This window comes from Coffea eugenioides, chromosome 2, assembly GCF_003713205.1.
Source record: "Coffea eugenioides isolate CCC68of chromosome 2, Ceug_1.0, whole genome shotgun sequence".
Taxonomy (NCBI): Eukaryota; Viridiplantae; Streptophyta; class Magnoliopsida; order Gentianales; family Rubiaceae; genus Coffea; species Coffea eugenioides.
This window is the reverse complement of record NC_040036.1, coordinates 77,590,506-77,608,774: the sequence shown is the minus strand read 5'-3', so window position 1 is coordinate 77,608,774 and position 18,269 is coordinate 77,590,506. Positions and strand designations below refer to the sequence as shown.

At 32.7% G+C, this 18,269-nt stretch overlaps 2 protein-coding genes across 2 annotated transcripts; one reads left to right on the top strand and one right to left on the bottom strand.

Moving 5' to 3' along the window:
- Positions 1–8,829: 8,829 nt before the first annotated feature.
- On the top strand, positions 8,830–10,482 carry LOC113760329 (T-complex protein 1 subunit theta-like). Its single transcript, XM_027302883.1, has 3 exons — positions 8,830–9,039; positions 10,014–10,142; positions 10,228–10,482. The coding sequence occupies exons 1-3, from the start codon at positions 8,830–8,832 to the stop codon at positions 10,480–10,482; spliced, it is 594 nt and encodes a 197-aa protein (XP_027158684.1).
- Positions 10,483–10,884: 402 nt separating this feature from the next.
- LOC113760697 (E3 ubiquitin-protein ligase At1g63170-like) lies at positions 10,885–15,133 on the bottom strand. The gene is made up of 5 exons (XM_027303374.1): positions 14,322–15,133; positions 12,704–12,823; positions 12,474–12,606; positions 11,738–11,902; positions 10,885–11,345 (listed from the first exon to the last, which is right to left on the bottom strand). Exons 1-5 carry the CDS (start codon positions 14,909–14,911, stop codon positions 11,169–11,171), a joined length of 1,185 nt encoding a protein of 394 aa, XP_027159175.1. The 5' UTR covers positions 14,912–15,133; the 3' UTR covers positions 10,885–11,168.
- Positions 15,134–18,269: the final 3,136 nt, after the last annotated feature.

The window sequence follows — 18,269 nt, the reverse complement described above, 5'->3', positions numbered from 1 at the left end:
GCTAAATAGATATTGTTCTGATGATTGTTGGTTGTCAGGTGTTAGTAATGCTATTCAAATTGCTTTACTGTTGGCAAAGAAGCAGACCTCAGGTTCATCATTGCTTGGTCGAATAAACCCCGTGTATGTCTATATCATACCTTTGAACGTATTTAGATATGAAATCTCTTTGGTTTTTGGTTGGTAGAGCATGAACATGGTCAAAGTCAAAGGGCATTGTCTTGCCAATAGTAACAGAGGCTGAAGAGGTGATTTCTTGTTTTGTGACTGTATAATGGTTTTAGTTCTTGTAGTATGAGTTTTTGTATACCATGCTTGGATAAGGGTGTTATAGTTTTTTTTATATTATGCATATAGTGGCTGATAATAGAAAAAGCAAATTTGCAATGGGAAGAGTTTAGAAGGAGGCTTGATGAGGCCAGCATTGTTGATGATGTTTCCTGAAAACTCATTGGTATCTCTGAAGAGACTGCTGTCAGATCAGTTACACTTGTGTAGTTGTCGATGAATATACCTGGGCATGGCTACAAGTTTCATAGGATTACTTGGTGAAGGATGGATTGTGGTTAACTTTTAGGGAGCTTCATCTCATCCTTCATTATCTGAGGAATGTGATGTATAACTTATCTTTATCCTTCTTTATCTTTTGTCTTTTAAAAGTTTCCATTAAATAGACAATCTGAGTTACATGCTATAAAGAATCCCTATGTCTTTTGTCTTTGTTTAATGGCAAGAAGCTTCTTTCTTACCAACATTTGAAATTTTGCCATGGTTTTTACTAGTTCTCTCTCCTGAAAAAAAAATGTGTCCAATCTTTGTGCAAAACGAATATTTTATGTATTTTTTTTAGCATTGGCAGGATGATGCAATTTGTGCCTTCGTATTTAGCCAACTCTTAGGTGACGAGTCAAGAACCGATTCTCCCTATCCTTTGGGTTTATGATCGGTATTGGCTAATTGCTCCCCTCCTACCTCTGCAGCCCGTGGAGAAAGATAGAATCTTAAAGCTAAAAATATTTGTTGTCAAATGTTGTGGCTATCTAAGCTGCTTGTTTGGTGATTGAATTTGAATTCTTGTTCCATTAGTAGAGCCTTAATCAATCCATTGATCATTTGAACGGAAAGCAAGTTGGAGCTCAATTTTCTAAACATGGTGCACTAGAAGAGGGTAGTGTTATGGACACTGTTGGAGTTATATATGTTGATTCTGGAGGATACATAGCATCTGGATCCTCTTAAGTGGTAGCGGTTACACTTAGACACATGCAACTTTCATTATAACCACAATCTTTTTATTATGGGGATAAAAAATCAAAGTCCAGTTTCAATCATCTATGCCTCCGGGAGCTTTAAGCTCATATTATTCTGAAGATTAGTCAAAGTCCAGTTAAGTTTATTAGATTGTTGTCCTGTGTGGAAGAATTCCCAGGATAAATGTGTTCCGGTTAGCGTGAGCAGGAAATTAGGAGGCAGTTCTTTGATTAACTCTCATAGTATGCTTAGTCTTTTGAGGATTTCACACTTTTTATTAATAGCTCTTTTTCTACGAGCAGGTTTCAGGTTTAAATAAAGGCCTTGTTGGGATTGTGTGTTTTCGCATCGTTGCAATATATTTTTCTAAAAAAACTCAAAAAAAATTACAATTCAAACGAGTTCAAAATGAAAAGAACGTAACAATTAATAAATATGAGCTTCATGTCACCAATAATTTGATGTAATTGCTTATCTCTGTAGACACCAAAATTTTAATTTAATTTGATTTAATTTTTAATTTGATTTAATTTTATTTTTATCAAAGTTCGCAAAATGATAGTCAGCTATCTTTTTGAATTAGGTTCATCTTCTTTTAAAAAATAATCAACAAAACAAACATTTTTTTCATTAAATTTCCGAAAAAAGAAAATTCTCACAAAAATTTGTTTTATCTTTTCAAATTCAATTTCTTCAAAATAAAATGAAAATTTGCAAGGCAATCCCAAATAGGAATTTAACATTTTTTGTTTACCTTAAATTTGTTTTGAAAAATAAAATAAAATAAAATAAAAATATGTGGAATGCATGCAAGATAGCTAAGTGGTTGAAGGGAACATTAGCCATGTGTTTTTGTCTTTTTGCACACCACAACACTTGCTAGATTAGGTGGCAAGGACAAGTGTTGGATTGGGAAAAATCTAGAACCAAGAGGAAAATCTGGGAGAAGGAAGCTTCGGGCAAGAAGGGAAAAAAAAGGAAAAAGAAAGAAAGAACTAAGAGAAGGGAGGAGAGATTAGAGAGAGGGTGACGGCTGAAAAAAAAGAGGAGAAAACAAGAAAAAGAGAGCAAGAAAGGGAGTGGGAGATTGCGGGGAGATAGAGAGGAAAAACCAGAGAAACTGAAAAAGAAAAGAAAGAGGAAGAGGGTTTTGGGAAGAAGCAAGAGAGGAGAGAAAAAAAGGAAAAAAGAAAAGAAAGAAAGGGAGAAATCTGGGGAAGAATCTGGGAGAGAACAGAGAGTTTGGGACAAGAAAAAAGAAAGAAAAAGAGAGGGAAGATTGAGTAAAAGAAAAAGAAGAAAAGCTGCTGCAAAATTTGTCATCACCAGGCTGACGAATCAGCCCTCTTTCTTGCTCATTTCTGGTCTTGATAGTGCTTATTTTGAGGAGGTTTTTTTTTTCTACACCTTCTCTGGATATCCAGGAACAACTTTCATTCAGAAATCATCGAGTGAAAACGTCTCCAACCCTCTCAAATCACGACCCAAAGTGCTGACCTAGCCATTGCTGAAATTTCTGCAACAAGGGTTTTGACTTCTAGATTCTAGCTTCGAATCTCATTTTCCTGGGATTTCGTGCCTGTATTTTGCATCTTCAAACATCAAAAGTAACTCTTAATCCTTCCTTTGATTGCTGCAATCCACATGCAAAAGAGTTAAACCCATTAAACAGGGACCTTGTCAGATTATTTCTTCATGAGTTTTTTCTTTGCACTTGCCTTATGTGTGTTATTGGGTCTGATGCATCTTATTAAGAGACGAAAACACTGGAAAGTTGATGTAAATGCCATCCATATTGTTTTTATCTATCTCTACACGTTTTACAGTTCATGATTTAAGTCACGTTTTCAGGGTTTTGCAAAGAAATATATAAATAAAAGCTGTCTGTTTCTTTTTCTGCTTGCAAACCTAAGAAGGAAAAGAAGATGGGGGTCTTGAGTCATTAATTTCGTGATTGTTATGTTGTTGGGTTGAAGCTCCTATGTTAGTTGATGAATCCATGGATGTTGTTTAAACTTGCGGCTGATTTTCTTGTGATTGAATAAGAGTAGCCGGAAACCTGGAATTTGCAAACTTTTCTCATTCTAGATTTTCCTTTCTCTTGTATGTATAATAAGGTATTTAGATGATAAACTTATGGGACTTAATGAGACCTTGAGATTGGATTCTGGTTTGAGATTGTTGTCAAAAATTTGCCGCATGAGGTTGCTGAAGTCTCAAAGCATCAGGAGTTGCGAAAACTCTTCTTCAATACTTGCATGGGAAAATTATAAAATATTGCATTCTGACCCCTAGATTTTTGCTCAATTCTACTATGGCCCAAAAGATATGGACAATCGATCAATTTTACCCTTTTGAAACTCAATCATCTTCTCATGTTTTAACCATGTTTTAAGTAAGTTATTTTCTAGTTTTAGAAGACAATTAGGGCTTAATTAGTTTTTGAGAGCTTTATTAGTTTTTGAGAGCTTTATTTTGCTTTGATTTCGCCCCCTAATATTTGTAATAATAATAATTTGATCCCTAAAACTTTTATAATTGGTTCAATTAGGGTTCTGCTTGTTTTTAATTCTTGAATATAGGTTGTTTACTTTTATTTAAATGTTTTAATTGTTCAATTTCATGATTATTTTCATTTCTTTACATATTATTGATTTTATTTGTTAATTAATTGGTACATTGACTACTTTGTTGATTTTTGGAGCTTTAAATAGGGTGAATCCAAACCCAATTAGCTACTACTTCAAGGGGAGATATTTTCTTTTATTATTTAAAATATTCTATGTGCTCCTACGTGTTTTATGTGTAATTGCATAGTTTGAGCATTTTATTTATTTATTTATCTATTTACTTATATTATTTTAAGTTTTATAAATCTAATTTGGATGATTATTTGAGAGGTAATTAAATGTCAAATTGTAATAGTTAGATTATTATTTTATTTTTTACCCCCTTTAGATTGTAGTTAGGACCTCAAATGTAATAGTTAGGTCTCTATTTGCTTTTATTTGCTTGTGTGTTGTATGCTTGTGTGTTTACATGTTTACTCGCTTTCTTAGGGTCGTTGCATCTAGATATCATGTTTATGTGCTATGTGCTCTATGTGATTCATGTGTTTACTTACTTTTATTATGTTTTATATGATTTATTTGATTATGATAAATGCATGACATCATCACGCTAGTCCAACGCTAATTGTGGTCTTTCTCCCCAACTTCTCACTAGTCCAACGCCAGTGAGAACTTATAGATATGGGCTAGTCCAATGTTAGACTATTAGGGACTGTTCACGCGCTAGATCATGTTTGTGTGGCAATCACTACATTTCATGCATATTTTCTACTTTTTTTAGGATCTTTACCATTTGCATGATATTTCCTCTATTTGTATATCTCTTATCCCTATGTGTGAAATATGTCATTAGACTTGCATTTCATTTAAGGAAAGTTAGAAACATATTAGTACATTTGCTTGATTAGATTAGGAAGTACCTTTTAAATATGGGATATGGACGAGTATGGCTTCTTAGCCTTAGCACGCTCATATCTCCTCTATAAAAAGAAAAATTTTAGTCACGAATCTTAGTTCCCCGCATCCATTATGATGCATTCATTCATTTAGGTCATGTATATTTGTACATTATTATTTTCTTTTTTTCGAGTCTCATATTTTGCATATTCATGACTTCTTCAAAGAGTCACTCTTTGGCATCACAATTAATGTGATTCGCACCAATCAAACTTTGAAGAGATATTTCGACCCTCCTGATATACATTAGGTCTAGGTTATGGATCCATGTAGTAACATCCAAATGTGATAAGTTTTACAGGTTAAACTAAAAAAAAATTTCGACTAAATCACGCAACTAGTCTTGGCTAGGTTGAAAGGGTATTTTGAATTTTATTCTTGCCTTCCCTTTCTTCAACCGTGACTCCCGAGCCCTTTTCTCTTGATTTTCAAAGACTTGGAGTCGTTTAAAAAGGATTTTCTCTACTTTTTTATTTGAGATTCGTTTTTAGTGACTTTGTACACCTAAATTCAATACCAAATGGCGACTTCTATTTTTTCTTAAAAAATCGTTTTTAAACTTTTATCTTGGGCCAAAAAATCGTCGCACTTTTTTAAAGTCCCATTTTAGCCCCATTTATTTATTTATTCTCTAAAAAATTAAAAATTCATTTTTACTCAAAATTAATCAAACATTCATTTTTACAACCCGTAATTTTATTTTTTCAAAAAATAAGGTGCGACAATCTCGTTGTTCCTCCTAGTGGCTTTAGATTTGCTATAACTTTTAGATAACAAAGTTTTTATTTTAGGTGTCACACCAGATTTTATCATCTAGAATGTTAGCCCAAAAAATGTATGACAAGTTAGTGGACGAATTGGATTGGCAACGATGTATGGTTCTGGTTATTAGGCATTCTCAAAAGGACCTTTTGGAGCACCTTTTATAGTTGGTTGTTGTGTTAGTGGTGCTGGAGAGTATCTAATGAAAGGATTTACTGCCAGAGAATGCTGCATATCTTCATCTTGTTACAACTTACTTTATTGATCATTATAACTCAAACCTTGAGGAAGATAGGATAAAATGTTTTATTTTTATTTCTGAATTTTTATATGAGGTATCAATATATTAGGTAATTATTGGTAAATGTTGAGCTATCAAGTTTCATTTATTAGATCAACTTTTAGTTTAACTCGGTCCTTCCTTTAGCTTTTTAGTTACCAATATGGCTCAACTTTTGGTTTCACTTCTCCCCTTAGGATTTCAGTTAATACTTGTGATGTTGCATTCATTCCCTATCTTTAAATCTAAAGTTAGGACATGAACTTTTAAATCATTCTTGAAATCAAATCAAATTGTGGCGTTTCTTAAGAACTTTTTCTTCCAAACCATTTCCAAAAGACCAACCCATCATTTGAAACGTAAGAGAGTCCGATTTTTACTTAAACTCTGCAAGTGCAGAGAAGACAAATGCAGAAGATATTTCAAAACTCCTAACCAATTGGATAAACATTATAAGGATGTGCACGAGATTAGAGAGAAGGATTTGGTTTGGTGCATATGCGGGAGCCATTTTCGCTCAGCCGAATTAATGTGCGAACATAAGAAGAGCGACTGCCAAGGGCTTCAGAAACTAGAAGGACTATGCGGACTTTGTTACAAACAATAGACCAAACAAATATAACCGTCTCACAGAAAGGGCTGAAGGGAAAGATGAAGAGGAAAAAGAAGAGGAAGAGGAGAAGGGAGAGCCTGGAGAGGGAGAGGAAAAGCTTTTTTTGGACGTTAAAGAAGAAGAAGAGAAAGAAGAAGAAAAACATGTGAAGGAGAGAGTTTTCTTCGAATTTGAAGGTAAAATATTTTGTTATTCCTGGATAATGTTCTTATAAAATACGTTAATAATGTATGATAATGGATAAAATAGATTAATTAAGGAAATGATTCCAAGTATCAAATCAGTTTTTCCTTTTCCTTGTAGTGCTCAGCTCGGAAGTTTAGACCACCAGTTGATATCTCTTCTGTTCTGTTGATGTAATCTATTTTTTGGGATTAAATTGTGAAATGTGAATCATCCCATTTTCCTGTTCGGACCAAATAGCAGAATGTAAAACTAAAATGGAATTTTTAAGCTGTCTAATTTCCCCATTTTCATCTTCTGACTGTTTGACTGACCATTCACATAAATACAAGTAAAGTACCTTACCACTACTACTTTTTATTTTTATTTACGAGCGGGAGAAAGTTTGGACCGGAAACTCCTTTTTTATAATTTCTTCTGTTTTATCACCTTATCCAATCCCCTTTCAAATATGTTACTACTAACCATATGGAGTACTCTATGAGAAAATAGAAAAATTAACGAAGAATTTGTAATTTTGAACATTACACATTATCATTAATATTAATTTTCTTAAATTTATCATGATTTTATCTCTTGATTTTATAAATTTTAGGAATTTTCACAACTACGTACATAGGATCTCACCCCTTGATTGAAGACACGTTACACTAATTGAATCAATCATTAAGTTCTACACGAATTTTTCAAAACGAATTTTTCAAATCTCACTCGATCAAAATGTGGATAGAAAAACTATTTATATTTATAAGTTATATTGTCTATGATATTACTTAAGTCTCATTTGGGTTGTGGTGCGTTTACCAAAAGAAAAAGAAAAAATTTTAAGCACTAAAAGTATTTTTAAAGTATTTGGTAATTAATTTCCTGTAATTTAAGTAGCCTAACTTTGGTAATTTGAAAACACTTTGATTAAAATAACTTGTATCAGAAATGCTTCTTTATAAGTCACTGCAATTCTAAATGAGGTCTTAGAATACTAATCAGTCTAGTCTATAAGATAATGCTTAGAACACCATCCTATATAAGATACCTAATTAGCCAAATACAATTGAACAATATCATGTTAAAGCATGATTTCATTTTACTTTTTCCTTAGCATGTTGAATAATATAGGAGTCTCGATTTATTATTGAGGGATGATTGACATTTAACATGATTGATGTGACAACTAACCATCCTATGATTCAAGTTTACTTCTGACACGGCTACTATACTTTACTCTATGAAGTCACACCATACCAATAGACCTTATCATTTCGTCCCCAGTTTCACTAGTATAAATACTAGTCATTTGTCAACCTATGAGGTATGCAACCTTGCATTCCCGATCTCATTTTAATCAAAATAGTGATTTAGGCATTGGAGCAATCTCAGGGGACAAAGTCCCGTTCTCCTTTTTTTTCGTATTAGAGGTAAGTATTGATCGCATTTGACCTCGACTCGTCCAGCAAGATCTGTTTGCATGCGATGCAAACATGTTCTCATCAAATTACGAACATTTTTTTTTATTTTTTCAATAGATGAGTCATGGGATTTATTTGTTAAGTTTATGAAATTAACAAAAGCTAGTTGACAAAAATAATGTGGAACTAGCTATAACCAAGTTAAACTTAGTATTGAATTACTTAGTTCATATTTAATCACCATACGGAAACCTGCTTTGTTATGCCATCAAAAAAAGAATCAGTAGTCATAGGTGGCCAAGGGCTTCAAAAACTGGAAGGACTATACGGACTTTATTACAAACAATAGACCGAATAAATATGACCGTCTCACAGAAAAGGCTGAAGGGAAAGATGAAGAGGAAGAAGAAGAAGAGGAAGAGAAGGGAGAACCTGGAGAGGGAGAGAAGAGGCTTTTTTTGGAAGTTAAAGAAGAAGAAGAAGAAGAATAGGCGAAGGGGAGAGTTTTCTTCGAATTTGAAGGTAAAATATTTTGTTATTGCAGGATAATGATTTTATAAAATACGTTAATAATGTATGATAATGGATAAAATAGATAAAAAGGTATAATAATTAAGAAAGGGATTCTAGCTATCAAATCAGTTTTTCCTTTTCCTTGCATTTTTTGTTTCTTAAATTAGAGAAGGGACCTTTGCATTAGGAATTAGTAGTATTTAGCAAAGAAATGCTATTGTATATTTCATTTGGGATCTGTGCATAATCCTTTCCAATCTCCTTCTCACCGCCCCCCACCCCCTCCCCCAAGCTATGGATAAGCTGGTTATCAACCATCTCGACAAGCTTTTTGTTACAAATGATGCTGCCACCATTGGCAACAAGCTCGAAGTTCAGCACCTTGCTGCTATTTTCTTGGTTCTTGCTGGCAAGGCCCAACAAGAGGAATTTGGTGTCGATGCTAACTTGTGCGTCTCTTTTGCTAGGGAGCTCCTCCAAAATGTTGAGAACCTCATCCGAATGGTTCTGGAGCCCATTACTATAGGTGGCAAACAAACCCATTTAACTAAAATTATCCATACCGGCGCTCGAATAGATGGATATGGGTATCTTAAATATTTGTGTATGGATATAATGGGTTACCCAATAATACCCATTTATTAAATGAGTATTATTAGGTAACCCATCAAATTCAATTAATTCATTTAGAATTGTTTTCCCCCAAACCTTCTCTCTTCCCCACCCATTTTTTTTTCAGATTCTTTATTTTGTCATGATGTTAATTACTTTTATTTCATTATTATTATTATTTGTTGATTTTATCTTATCATTTTATTTTATCTTAATTTGTTAACTTGCTTATTTTTCAGCATCACCAATTTATGACAAGTTTTAGCCTCTTTTCCTATCTTTTCAAAATGAAATTTTAAATTTACTCATGAAAAAATGCTATGGTTCAAAATTTTTAGATTAACTTTTTTTGTTAACTTTTATAGTACTTAGTTCAAATTTTTATATTCTTATTGTTTAATTATTAAATAGTATCTAATTTTGCGACATAGAGTGTGGATGGGAAAAAAATTGGTAATTAGTCTTATTGAGCATTATAAGTAAATATTTAAAACTAATGATGGGTGCAAAGAGTGGTAGAAAGTGATAACTTAGTTTGCAAAAATGAATTTAAATGAGTTTACAAAAAGTTAAAATAAATGGGTTATTGGGTTATCCAATTTATTTTTTGACTTATCCATTTATACTCATCTAATTAAATGGGTATAAATGAGTTGACTCACTCATACTCATTATCTATTTTAACCAACCCAAACCCAACCAAATCACCCATTTTGACACCTCTACGGCCATCACTATTTACGCCATTAACAAGGTTTCCTTCCCCTGCCGCCATTTTTGTTTTTGACTCTTTACTGCCTTCAGCACTTTTTTTTTCTTTTTTTCTTTTAATTCGCTGAGTGAAACCAATTACCATTCTGTTTCAGACAACCCAAGTACTAGAGGAATTGGTTGAAGCAGGTTTGGATATTGCTCAAGTTATTTCTCGCATGAAAGCTGCTGTTGCTAGCAAACATTTTGGTCAAGAGGATATTTTATGCCGTATTGTTGCTCAGGTAAATATTGCTAACTCTGCTGTTGTTAGTGCCTCGGTTGCGATTCTTCCCTTGTCATGAATTGTGTGATGTATTTGCAACACAGGCATTCATCCAAGTTTGCCCAAAGAACCCGGCGAACTTTAATGTGCACAATGTCAGAGTTGCAAAGCTCTTCGGTGGTCGTCTGCGTGATAGTATAATAATCCGAGGTATGGTATTGAAAAATGATGCTGTGAGAAGTATAAAGAGGATGGAGAAGGCAAAGGTAAGCACTCCTGAGCATGCATCTGGTAGTTTGTATGCTAATTTAGAAAATCGAAAATTTTCCTTGGACGATGGAACGAAAAATGCACTTTGAAAGGCGTTAATGTTTTCCTTCCCTTTTAACTGGCCTAGTCTCCCTCCTTTTCGCAACGGAGAAGTGGGAGTTTAGGAGTTATCCTGCTAAATTCCAAGAGAGACAGAAGACCAATGGTTTTTATTTATTTATTTATTTATTTATTTTTGTCTTTTGGGATGTTAAAAAATCAAATAAATCACTTTGCATTCTATAGTTAATAAATCAGTAAACCTAACTACCTCTCCCGTCAAGTATAGAAGATAACTATTTTACCACCTACCCAACAACTAAAAGCCCATTGCAGTCGGCTCAATATCTGTCTCGCTGTTTGCACCATTGGCGCTCACACATCAAGCTGGTGCAAGGTTTTAGTCACAATAATAAAAAGAAAAAAAGGAATATTCCATAAAGAAGTTAAAAAGGCAACTAGACAATTAGGAATTTTGCCATTAACAAGGGGAAGAGGACGATGAAGAGAAAAGAACATAGGATAGCGCTCTCATCTCTGTACCAGCACTACAACTGAGTTCGTCCACAAGTAATGGATCCCCTATACATTAAGCACATCAAAATAAGCATACATACCAAAACAAGCACAAATACAACATGCAGTTACAATGCAATACATAAGAAGCATTAGCTCCAAAAGATGTCAGCACTCATTTACACGTGCAAAATGAGAAGCAACCGCTGATGTATCTAGATCATGCTTCTTCACTACCGCTCAGGTTGCCATTCTTCAGAATATTGAGCTTGCATAGAGGACAGGTGGCGTTAATGTACAACCATTTCTCTATGCAGGCACTGTGAAAATGATGACGGCAAGGAAGTTCACGCAGTTCAGTTCCATCATCGTATGTACAAAGGCAAATGCAACATTCCTGCAATTTACCACAGCATTAGCTGAGAAAAGAAAATTTGCTTGTAATATGGAAAAACACTTTAACCCATTTCAAATTGCTCAGCACATGAATCACTTTCAAGAAACGGACCCAGCTAAAGGCTACAGCTAAATTAATAAACAATCTCATAGTCAAAATGAAATCCAATTCCATCTCTTCCTCCCCAACGAAACCATTCACCCACCCAATCCCGGCCAGCTTCAAACTGCAAAAGAATATACTATCTCTCTGTTGTGTAATCCCAGATAAACTAAACTCCAACTCTCCTCTGTTTTACATGCAACTAATGGGAGCAGCAATATGATACAGTTCCAAGTCATCAAAATTTTCATCTTAAATAGAAAAATAGGACAAAGAACAGAACAACATACAGCATCTTCCAGCGGAAGAACATGCTCAACTGGTGTAGAAGTATCACATTCAGTCATTATTCCTCCAAATGATTCTTGAATCTCGCCATTTTGTTTCTCAGAATCACCAAATCTCCGGAATTTGTATTTTGGGAGTCGTTCAATGTCTTCTTTGGTTGCTCCTTCCTGCATTATGCACACTCAACTGCTGATTTATGGAAGATACATATATATATATATATATAACTTCGTTACAGAAAGATGACTAACTTATGAACACAATAAGTCAATCTTTTTGAAACCTAGTCAGAGAGCCATTCTGATAACCACACAGAGTACTAAGCTTGAAGTGCAAATGAAGTCATTAAAAGGTATTCACTTTTGAATACACAGCCAAAATTCTCAAGTAACAAACTGTTTGATCCTGTTATATCACATGCAAAGGTTCACCCATACTCATATATAAGAGAGGTAGGAAGAAGTTCAGTCCTCCATCCAAAAGGAGAACACTGTGGCAGAGAGGGATGCAGATTCATATCTGCTTAAACAAAAAGAAGAACAAAAATTTTGTAACTTGAAACTTTAGCTATCACATTGAACTTATTTAAGGTTCTTTACCATCAACTCTAGGTTTGATCTATGGATCAGAGTGAAAGAACATGCTGTTGGAAAATAAGGGGAAAAAATATAAAGAAATCCTCCATGTCATGCTCAACAAGTAATCAGACTAGCATAAACATTCTGAAACATGAACTACCTGATCTGCCACAGCATACAAGATTGCAATAATACAGGGCAGACAGCAACAAACTGCAATTCCAATGACACATGCCACAGCAACGCAGATAACAACAAAGAATACATCGAATGCCAAAAAGGTAATGCAAAGCCTGTGGAGAAAAAGAAAAAAATTGATCGATGATACATTAGGAAAGAATATATTAAATAAGTAATGGCTGCATCAGAAGAGTATGTGCTTGGCCAGACCAGTAAAGTTGAGGTGCATCATGAGTCAAATTAGGGCCACCAGCAGATACCCAGTAGAATCCTATGATCCACCAAATAAATGAGAACATTGTATTTGCAGACTCCAAATGCTTAGCAACACTGCAACAAATAAAAGTCACAGATTGTTATGCTAAAAGGTAGAAATAAGTGGCTTCCCTCTTTAAGTCTTAAGTTTTAAGCATACTAGTGTTATTTTAAAAAAAAAAAACATTGCTCATTGTATTGGAGGTGTGAAATGTTTTTTCCTATGTGTGACCAGCTCATTCAGGGATCTTTTTTTTTTTTTTGGTAGACACAGGGGTATCCTGAAATCACCCAAACTAATCTCCTGCGGCTGAGCAGAGCCCCGCCCCTTAGGATGCCCAGCACGTTAATTCGGGGAGATTCGAACCGTGGTCGATGCTGTAAAGACAGACGACACAACCAGGTGAGCTGCACCCCGAGGGGCAGCTCATTCAGGGATCTGATGGATTAGAAAATCACAGAAATGCATCTCTTCATGAAAAATGATATATAGCAATTGAAGATGAAAACAACTTTCAAAGGTTAAATATTAGCTGCAAGAAACATCATTACAACAAATTTCCATACTTCTTCATTCTCAAGGTAACCTTGAATGACAAGAGTGTTGAACCTTTATGCTTTTGTCTCTCAATCTGTCGTCAATCCCTAAATATGTGAGCCACCAAATGCCAAATGAACTAGTCTCCATTTCATCCCTACGTGTTGATTATGTTGCAACATTCGCTTAAAAACTGAGCTTGAAAATAAAAATTGACTCTAAAAGGTTCAAATATATAAAAATTTCAATTTTAATCATTGCAAAAATCTTCTGATTTTAGTTCCTAGATAAAGAACATGCCCTAATACAAGAATCACTTGGACAAGATCATTCAGGTTCATATACAACATCCTTCAATGAAACTTTTCACACAGACAAAAATTGTAGAGCATCATTAAACAGTGAACCTAGATTACACTAATTTTCTCTATGCACACTTAGCTTCTGATGCCCAGGCAAATGGTAAAATTGAACTCTAATGAAAATATTGAGCATCAATATGATACTTAAAAGCATTTCTTAAGGATTACCAGTTGAATCTAATATCTGGCAACTACAAAGGCCCAGAATACTCCAGTCCCATCAATTCCACATTTTCTTAATTAACTTTCCTTTAGTAACCAATGGTCTTTGTTCACAGAAGTTAAAAAAAATGTTCAAAAACTTGACCTTTCAATATGATGGACACTCTCCTACATACTCCTCCACAAAGACATACACTCGAAGCTGAAATTTCAGCACAAGTTACTAGGTTTTAGCACTTTAATACCAATACGATACACTATCCTCTCCAAAACTCCTAGTTCAACACCCAAGATTAGTAAAGCTGACATTATCACACATCCTACCACATTTCCGGAAGTGCATCCCTTCCTCTGTCAACACATCTAACAAAAGTTCTCAAATTTCACATATTTTTGAAACTGAAAAACTTCATGAAGATCTACGAAATGGGGGAAACCCTACATTAATTCCAAAATCTACTGTGCATTCTGTTAACGGGGGGATTTTTTTTTCCCTTAATTGAAACCTTACCTGGTTTCCTCATCGCTATGCCTCCTATCAGAACTATAATCCCCGTCATCACTCCCGGAACTCGAATTCCCGCTATTCCACATTCCATCACCACGATTACTACTCCCACCGCTTCTCCAGCTCGACTCACCCATAAAATACCGCTGCTGACTCCGCTTCTTATACTCGACGCACACACAAACCATATGAAGCAAACACTGCAAAGCATATCCCACCACCCAGAGCCTCAACGGCATCGACGGCTTCTCATAGCGGCTGAGAATCAGCACCGAAATCGACACAATCACGAAGGCGACGTTCCATACCAAGTCCAGAATCACTATCGGCTTGGAGTAGGCCCAATCGCTCTGCCTCTCCTCAATTTGCTCCGCCGCAGCTTCACGAACCCTCATGGACGGCTCCCGCAGCATCCGCCGGCTGCTCGCCCGACGCAAGAAGCGAGCTGCCCCTCGCAGACTGGGCGGCCTCCGAAGGAACGGGCGGCTACGGAAGATCTGGTCGCGCAGCAACGGCGTCGTATCCACTCCGCTTCCGCTCTCATTTGAATTATTATTATTATTATTTTCGCCGGCGGCTCTGGCCGTTGACATCCTCCTCTCTGGCGTTTTCCGATCACTGAGCGTAGGTTTGAGAAATGAAAATGAAATTAGAAAGCCCTAGAATAGAAGAGAAGAGAAGAGAAAGAGGGGGTTGATCGGACGGTGATGATGATTTGAGAATTGGAGTTAGGTGTGCTCAGCTTGGAAGTTCATACCACCGGCTGATATCTCCTGTTCTTTGGAATTAAATTTTAAGGAAGGATAGTGAAATGTGAATCAGCTGATTTTCCCCATTTCCATCAGAATGTAAATAATGGAGGCTCCGTGATTAGCTGTTTTTGGGGTTGTTTTTCAAAAACACCACTGTAGCATTTCGAATCTGAAAAACAAGTCCGTTTGGATTAGTTGTTTTTGGGGTTGTTTTTCAAAAACTATATGAAAAACTTTTACTGTAGATTTTTTTGGATTATTTTTAGAGGTATTTTTGAAACATATTTTTGAATATTTTTAGAATATTATAATTTTTATATTTTTATATAAATATACATTTATGCATTTATAATAAATTTATATTTACAAATGTATAAATGTATATTATTATAAATGTATAAATTATAAATTATAATTTTCATATAAATATACATTTATGCATTTATAATACATATATGTATATTTATAAATAAATATATTTACATATTCATATAAAAATATATAAATGTACTATATTCTATATAATACATAATATAAATATATTTATAAATGTATAAGTGTATATTATTATAAATGTATAAATTATAAATGAATATTATAAATATATTATAAATTATAAGTGTATATTATTATAAATGTATAAATTAATATATTATAAATATATATTAATACTATGTAGAAATGTATTTATATAATTAATATAAATGTATATATGTATTAATATTATTTATAAATGTAAAATTAATATTATGTATATTAATATAAATGTATAAATGTATTATATTATATGTAATACATTATAAATGTATATTTAAATGTATTAGTGTATATTATTAAAAATGTATAAATTATAAATGAATATTATATAAATGTATAAATTAATATATTATAAATATGTTTTAATATTATGTTGAAATGTAATAATATAATTAATATAAATGTATACATGTATTAATATGATGTATAAATGTAAAATTAATATTATGTATATTAATATAAATGTATAAATGTATTATAAATGTATTATATAATATATAATACATAATATAAATGTATATTATAAATATACATAAATATTTATATATTATGTATAAATGTACATTTATATAAATGTATAATATATTATATATTATATTATATATAATTTATATAACATATAATATTTATGTAAATATATTATAAATATATAAAAATATATTTTAAATAAAATAAAATATTTATGATATGTATGTATAAATATATAATATTAGAAATGTATAATATATATAATATACATTAATATTAATATAATTTATATATAATATACATAATTGAAATATGCATATTAATATATATTATAAAACAAAATTGCATAAATATATTTATAAATTTATATATAAATAAATGTATTTATATAAATATATAATATTTATTTCAATTGACATAATATATATAATATTATACATAATTGAAATAAATATATTTATATTAATATAATATATATATATATAATATACATAATTGAATATACATATTAAAATACATAATTGAAATATACATATTAAAATATATAATTAAAATATATTAAAATATAATTGAAATATACATGTTAAAATACATAATTGAAATATACAAATTGAAATATACTTATTAAAATATACAAATTAAATATGCATAATTGAAATATATTTGGAGTTGTTTTTGATATATTGTTTGGATATGGTGTTTTTGAAGTTGTTTTTGAAATACACATTTACTGTAGCATTTGGAATGTGAAAAACAGTTTTTCAAAAACAGGCTCAAAAACACCAATCCAAACGGACCCGGAATTTTTAAGCACAATTTCCCCATTTCCATCTTCTGACTGTTTGACTGACCATTCACATAAATACAAGTAAAGTACCTTACCATTACGACTTTCTATTTTTATTTATGAGCGGGAGAAAGTTTGGATCCGGAAACTCCATTTTTATAAATTCTTCCATTTTATCACTTAATCCAATCCCCTTTCAAATACGTTACTACTAACCATATGGAGTACTCTATGAGAAAATAGAAAATTTAACGCATTTGTAATTTTGAAAATTACACATTTATCATTACTATTAATTTTCTTAAATTTATCATTATTTTATCTCTCAATTTCTAAATTTTAGGAATTTTCACACCTACATACATAAGATCTCGCCCCTTGATTGAAGACACGTTGCACTAACTGAATCAATCGTTAACTTCTACACGAATTTTTCAAATCTCACTCGATCAAATTGTGGATAGAAAAACTTTTTATATTTATAAGTGATATTGTCTATGATATTACTTAAGTCCCATTTGAGTTGTGGTGCGTTTACAAAAAAAAAAAAAAAAAAAAAAAAAGAATTTAATCACTAAAAGTATTTTTAAAGTGTTTGGTAATTAATTTCCTGTAATTTAAGTATGCTAACTTTGGTAATTTGAAAGCACATTTATTAAAATAACTTGTATCAGAAATATTTTTTTATAAGTCATCGCAACTCTAAACGAGGTCTTAAAATACTAGTCAATCTAGTCTATAAGATAATGCTTAGAACACCAACCTATATAAGATACCTAATTAGCCAAATACAATTGAACAATATCATGTTAAAGCATGATTTCATTTTACTTTTTCCTTAGCATATTGAATAATACAAGAGTCTCGTTTTATTATTGAGGGATGATTGATATTTAAGATGATTGATGTGACAACCAATCATCCTATTGTTTATGTCTACTTCTGTCATGACTACTATACTTTACTCTACTCTATGAAGTCAGAGTATAGATCTTATCATTTCGTCCCCAATTTCACTACTATAAATACTTTTGTCAACCTATGAGGTATGCAATCTTGCATTCCCGACCTCACTTTAATCAAAATAGTGTTTTAGGCATTGGAGTGACCTCAAGGGACAAAGTCCCTTCTTTTTTTTTTTTTTCTTGTGTTATAGGTGAGTATTGGTCGCGTTTGACCTCAACTCATCTAACAGGATCTCATTTGCACGCGATGCAAACGTGTTCTCATCAAATTACGAACATTTTTCTTTTTTTTTTTTCAATAGAGGAGGAGTGGGATTTAATTGTTAAGTTTATGAAATTAACAAACTCTAGTTGACAAAAATAATGTGGAACTAGCTATAACCAAGTTAAACTTGACTGAGTATTGAATTACTCAGTTCATATTTAATCACCATACGGAAAC